Here is a 22,515-nt window from a genome sequence, read left to right on the forward strand (position 1 = left end):
AGTAATGAATTGTTAACAGAAAATATAATAATAATAATAATACTAATACGAGTATTATTGTATTAGATTACATTATTATTGTATTATACTGTAGTAATAATATTGAATTCAAAATTTAAATGCAATATCCATTTTGTTAACTTGTGAATTCAACATTGCAGGTGCTGTGAACTGTACTGCAGTTTTATTTTTTTCATATTGTGCAGAATTCAGAATCTATTTGATCTTGGGGTATAGTTTCAAACGAGTACAGTGACATATATCTCAAATATCCTGAAAAATTGTGATCGTACTTCTAATGTAAATACTGTGCAGATAAATGATTTTCGCGTGTTTTGGGTACTCATTGATATGCACTGAACTCAATGAAATGCACGATACAACGGCAGCATGCCTACTGAGGGGCAGTTCATATCATGTGTAGTGATGGGAACTGAGAACAACCAATTGAAAAAAATTCATTTAATAAAATTAATTGCGTAGAAAACCCAGATTCAATCGGTTGGAGTTTTTTGCTCTCGGTAGAATTTTTATTCAAAATATTTCTCTTAAATGAGTTAAACAGTTCCAGACGCATTGAGTTTGTTCCATCAATTATTGTTATTTTTGATTAAATGAAAGAAGTCAGTCACATGGATTCGACCAGTGGTTTTACCAAAGCCACTCTAGATTTTTAATAGGAAAAATATAATAATTGAAACAAAAAGATTACTTAAAAATTAATAAAGCCAGCAACGTAAAACAACTGTTCGCAGAATATTTAAAAATTGCGATGTTTTGTACTGATTTATTAAGATTTTCACGTAGATGAATCCTTCTTTGCTGGAGAGGCGTATAAGCTTTTCTAGGCCTCTTCGAATGTTTGCTTAGTTAGGCGAATGTTTATTGCATGTTTCATACTGGTGTTTTAATTGATGTTGTTTTGGTTTTATTAAATTTGGAGTAATCGTAAAATCGTAAAAAATATACCAATAAATGAAAATAAACTATTGGTTGTGGTATCAACCTCCAGAAGTTCGAAATTAACCTACTTGGCTATATAATTGACTTTGTCAGTGGCTGTATGTTTTAAATTTACAAAAGGTTGCGAGCATGAACATGCTAAATTAAATAGGATTAATTATTTCGGAGCATAAACTGATTCGAAACGTAGTACCATAAGGATCGATTCCGGATCCTCTTTTCTTCTAGGTTTGTTTAATTTAATAAACTTGACCAAGAAGATACCAACGGAGAATCTTTTTATCTTTGGTGACGAGACTACTATTGTTACCAGCTAACGCGACTTAGTAGCCCTTGAATCAGACTCTTATCAAAGGAACTGATTAGCCCATTTTTGGAATTTTATTGCTTGAAATCAAACTCGGAATGAACCAAAAGCATTTGCGTTCGAATTCATAAAAGACAACATATTCTCCTGATATCGTGTGCATTGGAGATACGGATATATATAATTCAGGTGAGCTGCTGGGGATGATATTGCCTGGAGTGAAAAACTTGTTACAATTGAAAGTAAGTTAGCCTAAATAGTATATTTGTTAATCAGCAAGTTAGTCTACTATTTTATCATTTGAAACACTAAATTGACAAAAAGTGACAAAGTCTACCGCTATTTGATTGCATACTCAATTATCCTTTGGACGGCATAGCTTCAAATCACAAACAAATATTTATTTTACAAAACGAAGCTATTCGAGCCACCTTTGGCTAGCCACCCCGCTCTCAATACATGAAGATTTCACATAATTGGAATATTAACTGTTCCTTATATGTATATCAGTGTGCCTAGTGTATTAAGTCATAAGAATTAGTATATACTAACAGTGTACACTGATAACTGATAACACACTAGGTTTTAAACAGATTTGCTATACACCATAGGCTCGCTCCTTTGAAAAACCCAACATTTCAATAAGTAGGAAATATTAGAAACACTACCTTCTAATTTGGAAACTACCAATTGAACCAAACAGTTTAAGAATAAACTAAAAAAAAAATTAATTGGTACATGTCCTGGAACAATGTTTTTATTGTTATAAACAGTGATGTATTGTCCCTGCTAATAAGGTAATTCTTACCAGCAAGCATGAGCTGAAAGTTTTCAACTTGTGATTTGTGTGCATCAGTCTATTTTTTACTCTTTACTTTATGCCTCAGTTCTATTCTTCTATCAAGGTGGCTTGTAGGTCTCAATAAAGCAGTTATCGTAAATCAAATGTTTATATGTTTCGAAAGTGCAGATTTTATTAACCACCAACATATCTGATATAACTTTGTCATCACTTTGAAACTTACTGAAAGTAAATTGGTTATTGAAAGTGAAAAACTCACATGGTAGTGAACTGCTAAGAATAAATAGTGTTAATTTAGGAAAATATACAAGATTGGTTGAGGTCTTTTTCATACATTTTATGTATTAGAATGATTTACTTATTTAAGTACATAAGATAAATATTTTTAGAAAGAACGGTTGCTAAACAATTATTATTACTAGTCATTTCCAAGAAACATAAAGTTACTGCAGTGAAAGACGCAGTTATGTCGTGAAAATTATAACATGCAGACGTTATGCCGAAAATTTTAGTTTGAAAATGATAAAGTACATAAATCAGCCGACTAATGTGGCTAGTATATCCATCCCACTTGAGACTGTCGTAATAGGATTGGCGATATGACTAAGCTTCTGATTGATCGGTAGTTAATAATGTGATTAATCTTCAATTGCTGGCTGTAGGATGAGGACGGTGGATGTTGTGAAAGAAGACATAACAATACATTAGTATTGACCAGTTGTCGGTTGGTTATTGCCAGCAGACGTAACATCTACCCTTTTATTTTATATTATACGTGCATTAAAATTTGTTTTATTAAATCCATGCTCTAAACGTTGATACCTTTAATAAATTAAAAAAAATTTAGAAAGACACAAAGATAAAAGTAACATGCTACACTTATGACAAATTATATCTTTATAAACACACCTGGACGCCCATGGTCTGAATAATTCGACCAACCAGTTCGGGGCTCGAATCAAGCACGCGTTCCAACATGTCAGGCCGCTGGTGTAAGGCCGTCGCCAACTCCTCGTCACTCGTCATCCGCGCTGCATCAATTGGCACTGTAACAAAACAATCATTGGAGATAAATCTAGTGCATGTTTCAACATGTCAGGCCGCTAGTGTAAGGCTGTCACCAACTCCTCGTCACTCGTCATCCGAGCTGCATCAATAAATTGGCACTGCAACAAAACAATCATTAACGACAAATCTAGCAAATGTTCCAACATGTCAGGCCGCTGATGTAAGGCCGTCGCCAACTCCTCGTCACTCGTCATCCGCGCTGCATCAATTGGCACTGTAACAAAACAATCATTAAAGACAAATCTAGCAAATCAAATGTTCCAACATGTCAGGCCGCTGATGTAAGGCCGTCGCCATCTCCTCGTCACTCGTCATCCGCGCTGCATCAATTGGCACTGTAACAAAACAATCATTAAAGACAAATCTAGCAAATGTTCCAACATGTCAGGCCGCTGATGTAAGGCCGTCGCCAGCTCCTCGTCACTCGTCATCCGCGCTGCATCAATTGGCACTGTAACAGACCACTCAGTAGAGATCAATCCAAAACAGTATTATATAAATTGTTTGAACGTATACGAGTATAGTAAACATTTATTGACAATGTATTTTCAAAATACTTTACGAGTTTTATTGGCAACATAATAATGGCAATAAATTATTGGCAATAATGCATTCGTAGACGTTTAACACCTGCACTGTTACTCTAGCCATATACCGACTTCAGGGCAGACGAGATATTAGTAACATGCTCCCAAACAGTGTTTTAAACTACGATACATCTCTAGCTACAGAATACGTTGTTAATAAAGGCAAACCATTCAAAACTTGGTATAGCAGCAAAGCATAGAAAATAAGGTTATTTATTTAAAGTTACTTGTTATGTTATATTTGTTAGAAATCTATGTGAGAAAATAATAACATTATTCGTCTGGTTATTGTACCTTGAGTTCATAACTAGCTTGGGAATATTAAGCACTTATAAGATATAGTCAAATAAAAGCCAAAATTTGAGGTTTACGTCATGTAAAATATTTTTGTTTTTCGAGATTTATAATACTCAGCACTGATTTAAATATCTTTACATCTATAATTATTTTTCAAATAACTGAAAAGCCAATTAAGTTAGTATGCAATTTATATAAGTTTTGTAAAATAAAAAAAAAAAAACAGTTCATATACCTAAAGTTTATTTAGCCACCGCCACACGGACAAAACCTGTCCATGTGTTTCTGCCGTTAATTGCTCCGGTACCAAAGTGACGGCAAAATTTAATTGTACGAGAGAGTGGCAGTGTCGATGAGATACCCTTTTGTCTGGTATAATGCAATATCACAGAGAAGTGTAACAACAAGGCTCCCTCCACGCCCCCGGGTACGCTCTCCCAATATACTGTGCACTGCTACACAATAACATGTAGGATTATTCCCGGGCTGATACCTCCTCTGCAGACAACGATTCCAACACCGTTCATCCCACCTATGTGTTATGTTTAGTAATGTATTACTTATTTCCCTTATTTGTTTATTTACTTCCAACGGTCAAAGACCACTTTATAACCATAAACATAGTGCAAGGTAGCTAATTACAAATAGTGCTTAGACATGACAGGGACAAGCCAAACATGCGATTGGACTTTATATTCCTAGAAATGATTGATAATGTACATAATAAGTATAAACTATAATCAATATATATATATATATACATACACATACATATTATACAAAACAAATGCCAAATATAATAATAAATAAATAAATAACAATTGCAAAAAGGATATTAAATAAAGAAATACGAAGAGCTACAATTATGGCAAAAGTGACAACTACATAAAGCTATGAATAAATTAATGACTTCATACAAAGAAAGAAAAAACATATTTATGCCATGCCCAAATCACTCAACAAGGCCCCGATCTATTCCACAGTATACTGGAAAGCAGCTAGCACACGTCCTCTAATAATTGCTGCACTATCATTGAAGACGTCGAACCTGTCGCAGAAACCATTTCCGAGCTTGACCTTCTGGCGAGTGGACCGTGAGAGACATAGGAACGCTGGCAGTGGAGTCTACTGAACAAGTCGCGTGATCGAGTCCTTGCCAAGGGAATACGGAAGTCCCCTTGTGATAGGAGCGTCGGAGCAGTTGTCCATTAACCAGTCTTATATACTATGCATTTAGATTTACAATACTGAGACTTAGTAATGGGTTCGCCCTACAGTAAAATTATGACTTTTTCACGTAACGAATCTAGCCTAAATATTGTTTTACGACTTTGGGATAACGAGATGTCATGTTTCACTAAGAATGTACTGAACTGATATGACATTCTTGGATAACCACAAACAAACCAAACCTTTTACCTGATGTATAGAAATAAGTCTACGTATTCAAGGGATGGTGAAGTGAATTGCATTCAGTAGGTGAAGTACAATTCATGTGGTCCTGAGACTTGTATGCCTATTATTCTGGCGGCCAATAGTGGTTGAGGATGCACCGAAAGCCTGACGCAATTTTATTTCCAGAATGACCGGCAGCTTAGAGTGGTGGGGAGTGCACTTAGTGAGAGTGTGACATAATATGTAGGCTATAACGCGAGAACGGTCTGAAATAAAAAAAAATAAATAAATAACGGACCGGTTAAATAGTGGAAAATATTTGTTATCATTAAAAAGACTATATATCATGAAGTCATACAAAAGTTGTATGTTAGTACATGCCAGATTAATAATAATAAAAATATAGATTTCCTAGATAATAGTAAGTAACTAATAGTACTAATGCTTGATACTGAGTAAATAAAATAGTAAATAAAGTAAAAGGTACAGTTTTAAAATTTGTTGATATATAAGCCTTAAAGAACTTAAAAAATACCTTACGATACGTGTCAAAACGTATAATTTAACAATACCCATTTGTTAGTGAGTGGCTACAATGATCAAAGAGCGTTGCGCCTTTATCTTCATGTGCAAAGAGTTCCAATGAGCCGACGACGAGGTGTCAAAAGTCTACAAATTTAAAAGAGCTTCTTAAGTTTAATATATAGAATGAATACAATTTTTTTTATTTCTTACATTAAGTCATAAACAAGATAAAAGTAACGTTTGTTTTTCTTTTAAACCTTCCAGTTTCACTTTCTTTTGGTTTAATATTATATTACACATTTACCAAATCATTGACACTAAAATCTGTGACAAACATAGTATATACATTGTATCTACATATTATTTATTGTGTAGTATGTAGATATTTTACTTGTAATTTGTTTGCCTTGAATTAATAGTAGCGTTTTCATAAAATTCAGACATCCCTTTCACTGATTTAAACTTGTACACTGTATTATTTTACATTGCGTTCTAGTAGGATGAATGATTATTTTAGAAAACACTGACAATTTCCTCATAAGTGTTGTTTATAAATAGCTTCCACTTTTCTCGGTAGAGGAACACTAGTAAAAGCAGGGTAACTTATTTGCAGCGCAGCCACCATAACTTGTTTGCCTTTTTTGCTTCCGTATATCGGTAATTAATTATCAGGTAATGATTATAATGTCAATTCCTTTGTCTCAGTTGTAGTGGATATTTATTAAATAAATAATTAAATATATATATTATTAGAATATATTCCATTTTTCTTTGTAATACTTAAATACAACTCTTCAATTTGGCGAAGCAGATTGTGTTCATTCAGTAGCTGAAATGTATTTAATTAGTGACAATTTGGGGTTTGAGAAATATTTGTACAGGTATGTTAAATTCTTGGCCTTTTTAGATAACTTTCTTTAATACATTCAAAAACTTCACTAAATAAGAACATGTATATATTTAATGTAGGAAATTTAGACAATTTTGAAATGAGGCCAAACCTTTCACAGTACGTACATGAGTTATATCACTTTAGCGAGTGATATGTTTTTATTTGTAAACAAATTTAATATGATTGATGAAAAATATTTTACAATTAAAATACGTAATTAAACAAATTATATTTGTATAAAAATGTGATTTCCTTAAGTGATTCACATGTACGAGTATAACAATCATGCCAATACCTGAAGCTAGATCAGATGTACATACTCTGTAAATTTCACAATTTATCTTACTATTATAACATGTGAAGGAACAACACAACAAATTTCATCCTTGTCTGGCTTTTTCCTACCCTTTTGCGCCACATGAAAAATGGGAAGCATTTACAACAACAAGAAAAAAATGCGTGCTACTAACAATGCCTGTCACTCGAGGAGATAAAAAATATTTAATTTATGTACGTCTGTTTAGTGTCACACGATATTTCGAGAACGAACTGGCCTATAGATTTGAAATTTTACATGGAGCTTCATTTCTATATAGGCAACATTGGCATTGTGGTGTATATCACTCCACGAGATTCGGCTAAGCGTCATTCTAACCTGTATCTCTCAGTAGACGGCACACTTTTGTCTGTAGGAGAGATATAATATTTCTTTTTTGTACGTTTAATATTTAGGTATTAATTTTTACTTGCTATCTGCATTACACTACTGATCAAGCAATCTATGATTAATATTTTATAATTTTAAATGTGTATAGAGGTTTCAGTAAATTTGTTGAACTTAAGCTGAAAGCGTCAACAGTTGTTTAGTGTCAGTTAATTTAGGATTATGAAACATAATTTATAAAATTACTCCTAAATTCCGAAATATTTATGGTAAATTTTCAATATTCTTATAAATCTAATACTACATTCATATAAATCTTCCTTGGATTTCAACACTTGAGATTGTTTGGCAATTACAAAAAGAATTAGTGAAACTGGTTCAGCCGTTCTCAAGATTAGCACTTACATTCTGCGATTCATTTTGATTTAAAAGACTTGCCGATACTCGCAGTTTTACACGCAAACGACTGGACAGTCACTACGGTAAAAACATTCGGAATGTTTAAATTCATTTCCTGTCACCGTATTTACGGTTTCACAGTAGAATATGCCCCGACCTAGAAAATATACCATATTTAGGTCTCGGAAACCATCTTAGATTTAAAAAAGCTTTTACTTCTGCCCTACCATATTTATATGCTAGGGCTGTAATAGATTATTATTTTTACCTCGATCAAGAAAAAATATACGTTTATGTATGTATACTTAAACTTAAAAAGACTACTTAAGTCGCAAAGGACCTGATTCCATAGCTTGTGTTCTGCTTCCGGTATAGCTGCAGTAGTGTAAAATCGTTGAAATTCGATCCATTCAATATTGCAAAATAATAGTTTGTAATAAGTTTTGCTTGTTATATTTCCGGACTGTAATCTAGAAAAGAATGCATCTCTGAGGCATGTTTGTGTCCATCCCCTTGTTTTTCCTTAAAGCACACTAAAAATACGATACACAATCTTAAGAGGGTTAACCCGTTCGTATTCCCTTATATGCAAAAATTCACAGCTTTTTTATTAATTTATCACTTGTGCAGTTAGTAATAAAAATTGGATATTAATGTTATATTGCAATCTGCAATGCAAAACTGTATATTTCATGTTTTCTACAATTTTAGTTTAAACAAATGTATCTGCTTCTTTGGTGAAATTCAATTGAAAGTATCAACAGCTAATCTGTATAAGTTAACTTTGAATTACGTTAAATATAATAATTACGTTAAATGTCGTAAATATTTTAATTATTTTTCCCAAATTCTTAAATATTCTGAAACAGCTTTCCCAGTTTTCACTTCCATCCAAATCTTCCTTTGACTTCGCCGATATATTAAAAAAAACTATTAGCTAAATTGGCCTAGCCATTATCGAAATAAGCATTTAGCAACATGTTTAGCGATTCATTTTTATTCATAAGATTTGCATAGGATTTTGTTGTAAATACCATTTAATTCATGAGGATTAAATCTGTAGCAACAATGATAAATAAATGATGTGGATAAATAGATGGATAAATTTGTTGTAAATAATGGTCGATGATTAATGAGATTTTGAAATTATAAATAACTAACGTTGTCAGGAGGTATAGGTATATATAGGCTGCAATGTTTACTCGCCGACCAAGCCTGTTGTGCAATAAGCCGGGACTAAAGGGGAGCTGTACGCCAGATTGTAGAGATTAAGCGAGTGTTGGGAACGGTTTTGACACAAAACACATCCCGGGAATTCCAGTTAACAATCTCTGCTATTCCCTATCGCTAGCAAACATCTGCACTACACGGGATTGGAATTTCATTGAGTATTGATTTTGGCGTTGCTTATTTCTCTTCTAGTGCGTTAACAATTTTCAACGTTGAATATTAGTTGTTTTATGAATTAAAACGTATTTTTGGATGTTACTACGCGTTGTCATGGCTTTATATTTTAAATTTACTGTACACTAGAAAATAACATATCAATTGTTAATTATAGTTCATAGATTAAAATGACAGTTTAAAAAATGTTTAAACCTATAACATTAAAAAAAACATGCCGTACATTTAATTTTTACTCAATACATTGATAACTTTTACATTGAAGACATTTTAATACTACGTGGTTACACACTGGATGACTATCTATGATGATCTACTGTCAAGTATATATATATATATATATATATATATATATATATATATATCTGAAAACAAGAAAAATATTATAATAAACAACGATCACCAAAAATAAGATACTTTGGTTAGTCCACAATATTTTACGTCACATATTACAGGTACAGGGAAGGTTAGAGAAGATAAATCGAGCTAAGAGAAAATAACGGGAGTGGTGTCTAAATAATAACATTAGGCGCCTAGGGTGCAGGTCAGTATATAGGGTCATGTAACTGAGTTTACACTAGACTTTACGCCAAGGGTCACCCATCACTATTACTAAGTTTGAACCCTAACTTAGTGGAGACTCATAGTATACACTATGTGTGAATGTTGGCTTTATATATATATATATATATATATATATATATATATATATATATATATATATTTATTTACATTTTAGTACCTGGATTTTAAACTGTTATAATTAGGTAAGAATCAATATAAGTGACTTGTAGTTTAAATATCACCTAACAAATAGGATTAACAAGTAAGACCAATAATATGAGTAAAAAAATGTTTTCTAAAATGAAACTCGTTTATTTACATTAGTTTTTTTTGCATGTCAATAATAAGAATATATAATAATATAAGAATAATAAGATATATAATCGTAAAATTTACAAACGCATAACGTAGAAATAAATTCGAACTTTTAATTATACGGGAATTGTTACAAATAGAAATAGGCATGTAAATTCAGAAAAGGGGCCTTTGGTGTCCTCGAGGGCCCATCGCGCGCAATAATTATAATGTTATTATTTTGAGCAATTGCTCTTAAATGTATGCAAAGTGTCCCTTTAGAAGTAAAACAATTAAGTCAACCGTCCGTCTCAAACCCCTGTTAGTGTTCTAAGCGTAATATTTGTCCAAAGAGGTCAAAGAAGAAAAGTTTTAAATTTGTATTCTGAACAACTGCTTTGTCTCCTGAGAATAAAATCATAATCAAGTTATGCGTTAGTTAAGTGTTGGTATTCACTTTTATAAATACTATTATTTTTCCAACAATGAATGTTTATTTTTATAATCAGCTTTTTATTCAATATACTGTGGTTATAAGATTTAAATAATATTTTTAATGAAAATCAAAATGGACTTTTTATACAGTGTTGACTAGACGCTATTTTCTTAAGAGCTTTGTTGGAAAATATTCTCCAAACCTAAAAAGGGATAATAGGTAGAAAAAAGTTTGTTAATATGTTTGAAAGTATTAACAATTATAGCTATATATAAAATTTTACCTAAATTGGACTGCATATGTGGCCTTTAGCAATGACCGCATGCATGGTAAAAAACAATAAAATTAATTTTCACTAACAGTTACTGCATTTTTAAATTTATTTGTTCCTATATAAACATAATTGCCAAAAAATAACAAATTGAAGGAACCTGAAAAGAAATAAACTTTTGTATTTTCATAAATAGCAAGTGAAAATGTTTAAATTTTTTGAATAAATATATTTTTCTTTGGACAAATTAGTGACATTTAGATTGAAATTTGTATTATAATCCATTATACAATTGGCAAATAAATACTTATCCAAATCATTACTCTATCGAGAACACGTGGTTTTTAGTATTACATCTAAAGAAGTTTAGTTTTCTCCAAGTTAGTTCCAGCTTTGTTGAAGTGTTCGCTACCTCAGGAGTATACTAATGTGTAAACTCGGTTACATGACCCTATGTACTGACATGTAGCTAAGGCACTTAATGCTATTATTTAGACGTCGCGGCGGTAGTGTAATTCTCTTATACCTTGACCCTACTTCTCTCCCCCCCTCAACCACTCTGGACACTCAAAATTACTCCAATATTCAGAGTTATTGTAAAAATATTAATCGGGTTCTGAAATTGGGCTTATAATATCATGGTAAAATATTACTGCCTAAGATCTCACCTCCGAATAACTTTTTCAGTTCAACTCAACTACATTAAATAATACAGACGATACATGACCGAGAAAGCAAGGTCTCTATTAATTGGAGTTCAGCATTTCATCTGGGTATCTGTACGTTTGTTTATAACACGCATTGTTTGTATTTTCGACATTATAAATATAACACTACGTTTCGAGATCTGCAATCTGGTCTCTTCTTCAGGTAAATAACTAACCTAATACATAATTACAAACTAGGTTAAAATGAACAAATCATACCAAAGCGTTGCCAACCACCAACATGCAGACGTATTTTGACCTGTATTCTGTAGTTCAGTTTTAATGATTAGTGTTGTGTATAGTTTTTTTTATTAAGTGCATGGTTTAGAGTTAGTGAAGTTGACAAACAACATGGTGGTTGTGATTCCTGACTTAGGGTGCAACTACGCTTTGGTATGATTAGTTTATTTTAACCTATTTTGTTATTATGTATTAGGTTAGGTATTTACCTAAAGAAGAGATCAGATTGCAGATCTCGAAAAGTACTGTTACTGATTTTTTTTCCACTGAACGATGGCAAATCTCCGGAAAAATCCAGTTGTAACAATCCTTCCATCATCAAAAATAAACTTCAAACAAAGTATTATAGATATGTTATTATTTGATAAGTATCGTAATATATATTTGGTATTTGTTAAAATCTACGTAATATATTTAAAATATGATTTAAAATTCTTTCACGAATAATAGTAGAGAAAAAGTATATTGATGATAATAAAAACACAAAAAATACAGATAAACACAACTAGCAGAGTTGGTCCAGGTAAGTTTCTACATCAGCCACTATTTTTTCAATCTAAATGAAGCATTTGTAAGCTTTATTTGTTTAATTCAAAAATAGTTTCACATTTCGGAAACCATTCAGCTCCTTTAAACGATTCCGGTTAACGGTTCATATCAACCATTTTCTTTTGATGTAAACTCGTGGGGTTCTGGCGCACAAAAAAAGAGAAACATTTTAAAATACCATTACCGATTGTAGGAAGTAAAGTTAACAAGCACTGTGTTACTAACTGAAACATCTTGTTATGTCAGGGCGAAAGTGTGAGGAAGAATTCCTTTTCCATCTTGTAAATTCCATAGTTTTTGTTTTCCAATCCACTTTCCATGCCACTTTTGTATTTACTGTCTCTAACTCTTTACTGTTGGGCCTTGATAAAGCTGATCGTAATTCAATTATTGCTTCCATACACATTTACTGTATACCGACGGTTATTTTCCGCCTGTGATGGATTCAGTTAAAAGCTTTCCTCAAGCAGCTTGTTGGAAAGGGTTAATGTTATTAAACGTAGGTTTATAATATACAGCAAAGATAGGTTTTCCATAACCGCTTGTCAATGTGAACGGCACGTTACTTGGAGTGCGGGCGAAGCTACTTGATATGCATGAAATGTAAGCAACCCGTAGAGTATAATTACTTTAGGGATGATAACGCGTTGACGGCAGTTCTGCAAACTGGTCGAGATCGCTTGATTTTTAAACTGACGTTAAGTTAAGGACGCTTTTACTTTTCATTAAAGACATTAAAAAGCTTTAAAATCTGATAAAAAATCATTGAAAAACAAATTCTATAACTAAAATTAAAAAAAGTACAACATTAACAATTTTTATTAATTTTGACTCCCATTTCGTACATTTCGGACTACGTAAGACCACTATCTGGTACAGAAAGTTAGCGTAAATATAATTAATAACCAAATTAAGTTACATGTAAACAACCTTTGTGGATAAATTTTATATACTTATGTGTAATTAAATTTTACTCTATAAAAATCTAATAAATAATAAATTTTTCGTTAAAACATCAATGTCATGTAATAATATATTGGGAATTATGGTAGAGCTTTTATTAATGTTTGTTTATCCGTGGGAAATTTCGCTTCAGTGATCATCATATTTTGAATTTTATGATGGCTTGAAAGCTTTTATATGTGAACGAAATCTAATTTTGAAGGATTTGGCCAGTTCGTCCAATATAGTGGTTTCAATACCTTCACTACATTTTACTGCTTATATTCTATTATTGTTACATATTAAATATCGATTTTAGTTCATTATATTAAGTTTATTTGTGAAATAAGGTCGAGATTATCAGAACTTTTGTGTGCTAGTTGATATCCTTAATATCACTAATGACACTCATTTTAATTACTAAAGCAGCAAAATTATTTACACGCGTAAGTTATATCTAATTGAGTACTATTACAGATTTCGCATCGGTATAAGTAATATTAATGTTGAATTTAGCTCGAGTTCGCCTTTCACTTAGTGCAACGTCTAAACTCTGACGCTGTCACAGACGCTTCATTAGGCGGAAGCCGAATTGAGCTACACTCAACATTCACATTAACCCTTTCCACCATAGCTACGTTATTAGTAATATTAAACGTAATGATTTTTATGCCTTAAACAGAGGCAAAGTGTTCTAGCTGAAGTCCAAGGAAATATGATAATTCTATGTACATGAGTCCAACAGCTGCGGCATATGCTGTATTTTATCTGGTTTACAGAGAGCTTGTACATACTCTTCAAGAACGAAATCTGAGGGTACAAGTGAACACATGATTCAGTGTTCCACCACGATGCAGGCACGGAATTCAGATTCAAGAATTCAAATTCTTTACTTATCTCGTATAAAAGTATAAAACCATAAAATATATAGTCACTGTACGAGTGAACACGGTCTAAAGCTTGTAGTAAGGCCAAGTTCATTTAAAAGTCATTGAAAGTTTGGTTTTGTTATTCCTATCTAAATAATTAAATGTATATATGTTTTTCTGCCATCATGTTAAATACTACAAACCGTTGTGATGAAATTGTACATGAACTTATTGGTAATACTAAAATAATATCTACGTTAATGTTATTATAGTGCTCCATCATGATGTTCACACGTCTGGGCTCCGACAAATTGATTTTTATTAAGGTTACATATATAATCATTCAATTGTGGATCTGGAGGATACTTATATCAGGAATGTTTAGAATGTGTTATAATATGTGTATAGCTCCCTTGTTATATACTGGGGATACACACGAGCAGATAATGTGAAACAGATACTTGTAAGTTCATATTTGCGTTTGCCCCATGTTGCTTCTCCGTGATGCAGAGTCTGTGTTCCTAGTAACCCTGTGTGTTTGTTTTGGTGTTCTATCACAATTGATGCTACCAACAAGAATATACAGGCACGATATGAACACATTCATATTCATTGAATAAATTAACAGTATATCGATCACAGTATCGATTAACAGTATATTGTCCATGGAAATATCGATAAAACAAGACTTCTAATGGCACACTGCAAGATATTGTGTAAGCATTACTGTAAGTGTAATCCTTAATTAATGAAATGAAGCTAATTTACCTTCCTTTTGAAGCCTTAGATACAAAGAAAGGAGCATTAATTGTATTTCCAACAAACATGGAAAGTCTAATATAAATATGGAAATCGTAAAAAGTAAAAAATATAACCGATAAGTAAAAAACTTTGCATAACTGTATAAATGTTCTTTTATTTATGAAGGTTATTTGATGAAAGCACGACAATATTTATTAGCAAGTAAGAGATCTGCAACTCCAGCAATTACGTAGAGTGGATAGATGTGAGCTAGAGTTTACTTAGGTTAATTACTCGGTGGTAACTTGCTATTGCCGTACTAATTTGTGCAAGTGAAATGTTTGAGCTATTTATTCCTTCTTGTATGTACTGCGCCTGAATTTATAATATTAAACTGTGGACACTAGTGTAGTTCAGAACGGAAAACTGAATTTTGAATGCATACAAGTGGTATGAAAATATATTTTTAGCCGTTAAAATACAGATTGTCTGAGCGTAAGCCAAGTTTCACCCGCAGATTAGTCACTAAACTCGATTTATTGTTTGTATTTATTGGTATCTATGTTGTGCATTTGTCTATTCCGTGTTAACACGATAATTTTTGACTTCGACAGATTTGCACGAATACTTACAGAAAACATCGATTTAGGCGACTTGTTGTTCCAAGGAAAATGTAGGGTTTTATGGCAATAGGATTTTTTAAAGTGCATGAAATTGATTGTAAATCTTAAGAATTGAAAAATTCTGAAAACCAGATGAAACATATTTTAAATGATTTGTTAAAAATAATATTTCGGTAATGTAAAAAATAGAATAAATACATTTTAAATACAACCATTAAATAGTGAAACCATTAAATAGTCGAGAATTCTATTAAAATGTTATTATTAAAAGTTATATTTGCCATTCGAGGCCATAATGACAAGTCTTAAACAATTTACAATTATTCCAAAAACAACTGTGAGGAGATTCTGATATTATTTTATGTCTACATATGACAGTTAAATTTGTTACAAAATTTTTTCAATAAAATTACACAAAATTAAAATTAACATCTAGAACTGAAAAAAACAATAGACACACCTTTTTGATCTTACCCTGGAGAAAAAAAGTACAATTTGATTTAATATTCAAAGAAAACCTACCACGTCAGATCAGAAAATGAACACTTATCATCGTCCTACAAATAAATAACTGCAGCATAAAACTCTTCAGTATACAGACTGTTAAATATCCCATCGAGTCCCAAGAATCACAGCAAGGACTTAAATATAATAACAAACATCGCAAAAATAATAGTTACAGAATTACTATTATGGATAGGCTTTATAATTTTTGAAATTTAGTGAAAAACAATTAAGTTAAATCAGAGAAACACACACACACACACACACACACACAAGTAATAATTAAAAAATTAAAGATACAGGATAGCCCTTTAAAAAATAACAAATATCAGAATTGTAAATATTTAAGTATGAGAATAAGAAATATGTAACAAATATTTGTATTTATCCATATACATTTATTGAAAGATAAATTTAAAGAGATTGATAAGTTTGTAAAAAGGGTAACAACAGATTTCCAAGGGTTAGTTGGGGCTGGTCTCTCTATATGCTATGTAATATTATAACTTCCAAGGAGTGGAGTTTTAATACCAGGACTTTATGATAGAAAAATAATTAATAGTGGATATAAAACGTAAAACTCAGTTTGAAGGTTGCTTCCATACCGCTGTAATTCTGTGTATACAGACTCCCCAACGCCAGGAAGTCGCTGCTTGCTAGGCATCCAACTGCCTACAACTGTCTGCTCTCACCGAAGAATTCGCATCAAGCAAATTATGATCCACAGAATGAAGCGAGCGTGATAGTGATTATTGGCGAGAGAATTAATTGATACTCATTTTAGATTTGATTGAGGAAATAATTGCGAAATAATTGACAAAATGTGAACTACAATGTATTAAAGTTTGCTATGCAATGTAATTTATTTTTAATTGGAACACATTAGTTCTGTATTATTCACGTATCGAATACTACACCATTGAATTGGATCTGCTTAATTCACTCAATATAACTGTTTTGAACAAGAGGGTAACATTTACCGTCAAAAGATACGGCAATGCGATCTCCTTTAACACCCATTTTCATCAGTATCTTTATGAAAAAGTTCTAGAAAAAGCCCTGGCTTCATTCAACTCAGTTCAAACCGAGGGTCTGGCGGAGATACGCGCAATAGACTTTCGTCGTCTTTCTTATAGAGACGAAGATTGAAATTAATGAACTGTTGTCCCACAAAAACAGGATTTCTCCCTCAATTCGTCTAAATATAGAGACAGAATTCCAAAATAAACGGCCATATCTGGATATTTGTGTACTAACAGGTAGGGAAATTAATATAACAGTTTATTGTAAGAAAACACACAAGGGCCAATATCGAAATTGAAAATTCAACCATCATAAGTCTGTCAAAGAAGAAGCCGTCTACTCTTTGCTTGCAGAGATAAGGTCTTATGCTCAGACAAAGATGGGTTCAAAGAAGAAATCAAAATCATCGAATATAATATAATATCGAATCATCGGATCTTATAAAAAGTAGATACCCTCAGCCTGTCGTAAATAAGAACAAAACAAATAATTTAATCACCTTGAGTTATAAATGAAAACAAAGACAAATTGGTTTACATGCCAATTTTTTACGTGCCACCAATATTAGAGAAAATTCGAAAAGTATACGGAAAACATAATATTAGAACCGCTTTTAGAACGCAAAAAACTCTGAGAGAAAGTCCCGTAAAACCCAAACAAAGAAATAGCACACAAGACACAAAAATCTGTGTTTATATTATAACATATTATAGTAATAGTGAATACATAGACGAGAAAAAAACCACCCAATTTGATAAATAAAGAATATAAAGAGAATACGATGAAGGTCTAGTGGAAAAGTCCAGAATAATTTTCATGGCCATGGCCTTCCTGTTCTCTTTCAGAAGACACTCAGCGATATCACAGGAAATGCCGACATTTAGTTCCTTGTCATTATTTCACTTTTGTTAAGTCTGGTGTGATATGTTTATGATCTTGGCTCCAGTGCAGAGATATAATTTTGATTCATTCCCTTATGTCTAGACTTCATGCAGATCAGGTATTACTTAATAATATTACATTTGAGTGGCAGGATATTGCCACATGTTTTCGTTTTTTTTTAATGTTTTTGAGGTTTATTCACCTGAAGAAGAGAGTAGTTTTCAACCTTCGAAACGTTGTGATATAATTTTTTTTAACATATTTTTTGAAGGCAAATATACGAAATCATATTATCCTTTCAAACCTTCCATCGTCAATAACAATCTTTAAACAAAGAATACATTTTCATGTTGAACCACAAGGTCGCCTATAATAGTTTCAATCTGTACTCAGTTTTATACTGTACAATTGCAAATGATATTTTTTCAATTTCAATTTTTTTTATAACTCTGATTACAAGTGACTGACAAATATAGCACCAAGTAAGCAGCTTGCGGGTCATGGCAGACAAGCCATCAGGATCTGAAAGCCCGATTGTTTGCCAAGTCAGCCGATTGTTGACCTGTCTCTGATCAAACCAAACATCGCTCCCTCGTTCCTCGGACACCGCCCGATTGTAGACGTATATTCCTCTTCACATATCAAAGAAACGGGCATCAACTAAAATTTTTCCGAATGGTTCACTAAATATATTTTAAGGCATGTATGTACGACATTTGAAAGAAATACAAAATACTACCTCTTGACCAATGATATGCTGTTATATATTAAATGAAGTACGTAAGTTACTTAGAAATTTACAACAATACAATTTTTATCAGTAAAAAATGAAGTACAAAACTATAATAATGAATCAATGCAATAAATGAATAATTTAAATCCGATTTTAACGTAAATACTTGTACTATGTTACATAAAAAATACATTAAAAACGTGATTATTCAATTTTTAGTATAGGTAACATGTGTTAGACAATACCCACTTACTTATCTTTGATTATTTGACAACGAACCTTCAATAAAACTAGAAAATTTTACTGATTTAGTGAAATTTGTTTAATTAATGGAAATATACCTACGGATGAATACTTTCACGAACATAAGAACACGAATAGTAATTTCTTCATATAGAAATGAAGAAAATAGGTAACCTCTAGTACAAGTAAAAATATATTCATAAGTGATAAATTAAAACTTTCACTAGATTAATAAATATTTAGCTAACTGGCTAATGTACTTTTACTAAGTGTGAAATATATAATATTTAATATTTGAACTGCTACTAAACAATCATTATTTTGACTAATTTATTACGGTTAAACTGTTCTGGTACAAACGAGTAACCTCGCTTTGTCACTTGACATTCTGGTAACTAGTTTAATCATGTTAATTCGTTTCATTCAATGATTAAAGATGAACCCACTGCTTAGTTTCTCAACTGCATTACTATAACATAACAATCAACATGAATAGCACTTACAATTCCTCAGAATCTGATTTACTTAAGATAGTACAATCACGATTTTAGAGTGAACTGTGAAACACCACACCGTTTTTATACATTAAACCTAGTGCCATGTGCCCCACATAAAAATCATCTAACCAATCAGCTATGTAATAACGTTCATTAAAATGTCGATAAACACTGAAATAATAAAAATATAACTATAATTAGCTATTACATAACATTTCCTATTACGATTCGACCAGCTAATTATTATAATTGGCAATAATCATAATGGGCAGGTCTGCGATATGAAGCTTATGCAATATTTTAACAAGGAATCTAGCAAGATTAATTGGTGAATCAAAATGTCCACAAAAAAGATCGTTCATAACATGAAATTTAGGACCAAAACATTTGGCCAAAAGCGGCACTTCTTTTCCCCTCCGCCTCTCGAACGTGCCTTCCTTTTTGATCAGAAGACGCGCCATAATATCACAGGATATGTCGAGGCCGATTTCCTAGTCAGTCTTTCACGTTTGCTGATGCGTGCGACATGTAGTTTGTGAACTAGCTTGTGTGCAGGGACATTAGTTGGCCTCCTATTTTCCAGTCTGGACTACATGCTGTTGGTGCACCAGTCAAGCATATATTTTTGAATAGCAGTCTATTGCCATATGTTTAGTATTTGTACATAATATCACAGGATATGTCGAGGCCGATTTCCTAGTCAGTCTTTCACGTTTGCTGATGCGTGCGACATGTAGTTTGTGAACTAGCTTATGTGCAGGGACATTAGTTGGCCTCCTATTTTCAGTCTGGACTACATGCTGTTGGTGCACCAGTCAAGCATATATTTTTGAATAGCAGTCTATTGCCATATGTTTAGTATTTGTACATAATATCACAGGATATGTCGAGGCCGATTTCCTAGTCAGTCTTTCACGTTTGCTGATGCGTGCGACATGTAGTTTGTGAACTAGCTTATGTGCAGGGACATTAGTTGGTCTCCTATTTTCAGTCTGGACTACATGCTGTTGGTGCACCAGTCAAGCATATATTTTTGAATAGCAGTCTATTGCCATATGTTTAGTATTTGTATATATCTATGTACTTGGTTATTTAACACTAAGAAGGGAATGGATTTCAACTTTCAAAACGCAATGTAATTTATTTTATAACAATTAATTACGATATCAAATATCTGATATCTTATTATTCTTCTAAATGTTAATTTGAGAACAAACATTCATCTAAGAAATTGATTTTGATATTGGTTAATAGCCGCTTTCGTTGTAAATACATCAATACTTTGCAGATATACTTTGCATGTTTAGATTGTGGTAATCGTTCAAAAACAATAGCTCAATCAAAATAATTTGAAAACTGTTTTAATGTGTATTCAATACAACAAAGTATTTATATGTTTTGAGTATAACGGAAATAAAATAAAACAGTTTCATTGATATGAGATACTTTTGGAACACGCCATGTGGAGGTTTGGGCTATAGCTGAAAATTTAAGTTAAAGGGCATGAGTACAGTATAACATGTATAATTTGCATGATATGACCGTTTAACTGGAGCAAAGGTAATCCGAGATAACGATTGATGAAACCTTTTGGACAGCAAAAATCTAAGTTATTACCTTAAGTTTATAATATGAGAAATGTTTTGTTCAAATTATCTAAAAAAATGTTTAAAAAGCTTTTTAAAATGAACATATATATATAAACTATTATACATACCAGGCTAATTAAAACCTTATCAGGTACTTTTTATAGCATATCGATTACACATTTTTATAACGAAAATAGTCGTAAGTATGTAACATAGGTCCTTAGAATCTAAACAGGTTACATAATGTCGTGAATGTCTTTGCAATACCTTCAAACCCATAACAATACACTTCTCTGACATAGATTTGGTGAAAATCTAAAACGTAAATAAACAAAAGATACATCAGTAAATAATGTATTAAATAATATACAAGTGTTGAGTAACAGGCTTCGCTGAGGTTCAATGCCAAATTTCAACTGTATAGCTCACTTGACAAACACTAACCTACGGGCAACCAAACAGAAAGCAACGTTTACATCCCACGCCAATGAAATGAAAAATTGTGGCTGCCTCTTAAATGATACGCTTCAATGACACTCAGCCCAATTCCACTGTTGAGCATTCAGCCATCACAATATGCATTCCTGCCTGTGTAGAAATCAAGTCTTGCACAAAAGTCAAGTCTGGGGATGAAAGCTTTTTTGAGATTTCTTGCCTCGTGGCACATTCAATTTGTTGATTATATGAGTTTTCACATCATAATTTAAATAATAAAATTCGACACTTGTCCATTTTAATGATAGTTAGGCTGCCTGTTTTATTATGCCACATGCTAAGATCTGTTATAAGTGTTCTGCACTTGTTTACAAAATTATTTATCTGCTATTATCTCGTTATCATAATAGTTAACTATAGTAAAAATGTAAAAACTATTCTATAATATTTAGCCAAATCCAATAAAGTTACACGCACTACCATAAAATTCAGGGTTACTCGTCTATAATCTTCATTTCTATAAATGAAGCTTTATGCACAATATTAATTCTATAAGTAAGTTCTTTATCGAGCTACCGTGCGGACAGACAGTTAGATATGAAATCTGTGTAATAGATTAATAGGCTTTGTTAACGCTCAGCTAAAAAGGTAATGTGGATGCAGTAATATTCTTATTGTACGTTGAAGTCTGTGTAAATTGAACAGCAATTTAACTATGGAACACTTTGAGTCAGACATTAAGTGTTGCAATTAGAGTTTCCCAGAAAATACATTTGTAAACATTTATCTTGTGATAGGAAAGCTAGCAAAATATTAGAAAACTCCATTTGGACTGGACGCATTCATTTTATTTGTATCTCATCTAAATTTGGTTTTAGAATAGTGATATCGTTAAATACTTTATAGTTACACGTTTAGATAATATAATACAATACGTACGAAGAAACTAAATTAGTCAACTTTGGAAGGTTCTATTGAATCTTCCCATATAAGACATTACGAGAAGAATACCGAAAGTGTAGGTTGTAAGATAATCCCCACGGCAAGACTTGTTATTGGACTTAGACAAG

At 32.2% G+C, this 22,515-nt stretch overlaps 1 protein-coding gene across 6 annotated transcripts in view; it reads right to left on the minus strand.

Annotated features, from left to right (window-relative positions):
- Positions 1-22,515, minus strand: part of LOC124359652 (cGMP-specific 3',5'-cyclic phosphodiesterase-like) — a 507,337-nt gene that overhangs the window by 69,529 nt on the left and 415,293 nt on the right. For all 6 annotated transcript variants that reach the window (XM_046812571.1, XM_046812573.1, XM_046812572.1 and 3 more), the window contains one exon: positions 2,982-3,118. In XM_046812571.1, coding sequence (XP_046668527.1) covers positions 2,982-3,098 — 117 coding nt within the window. In that variant the 5' untranslated portion in view covers positions 3,099-3,118. The remainder of the gene's footprint in view (positions 1-2,981; positions 3,119-22,515) is intronic.

The sequence above is a fragment of the Homalodisca vitripennis genome, chromosome 4 (assembly GCF_021130785.1).
Source record: "Homalodisca vitripennis isolate AUS2020 chromosome 4, UT_GWSS_2.1, whole genome shotgun sequence".
NCBI classification, from domain to species: Eukaryota; Metazoa; Arthropoda; class Insecta; order Hemiptera; family Cicadellidae; genus Homalodisca; species Homalodisca vitripennis.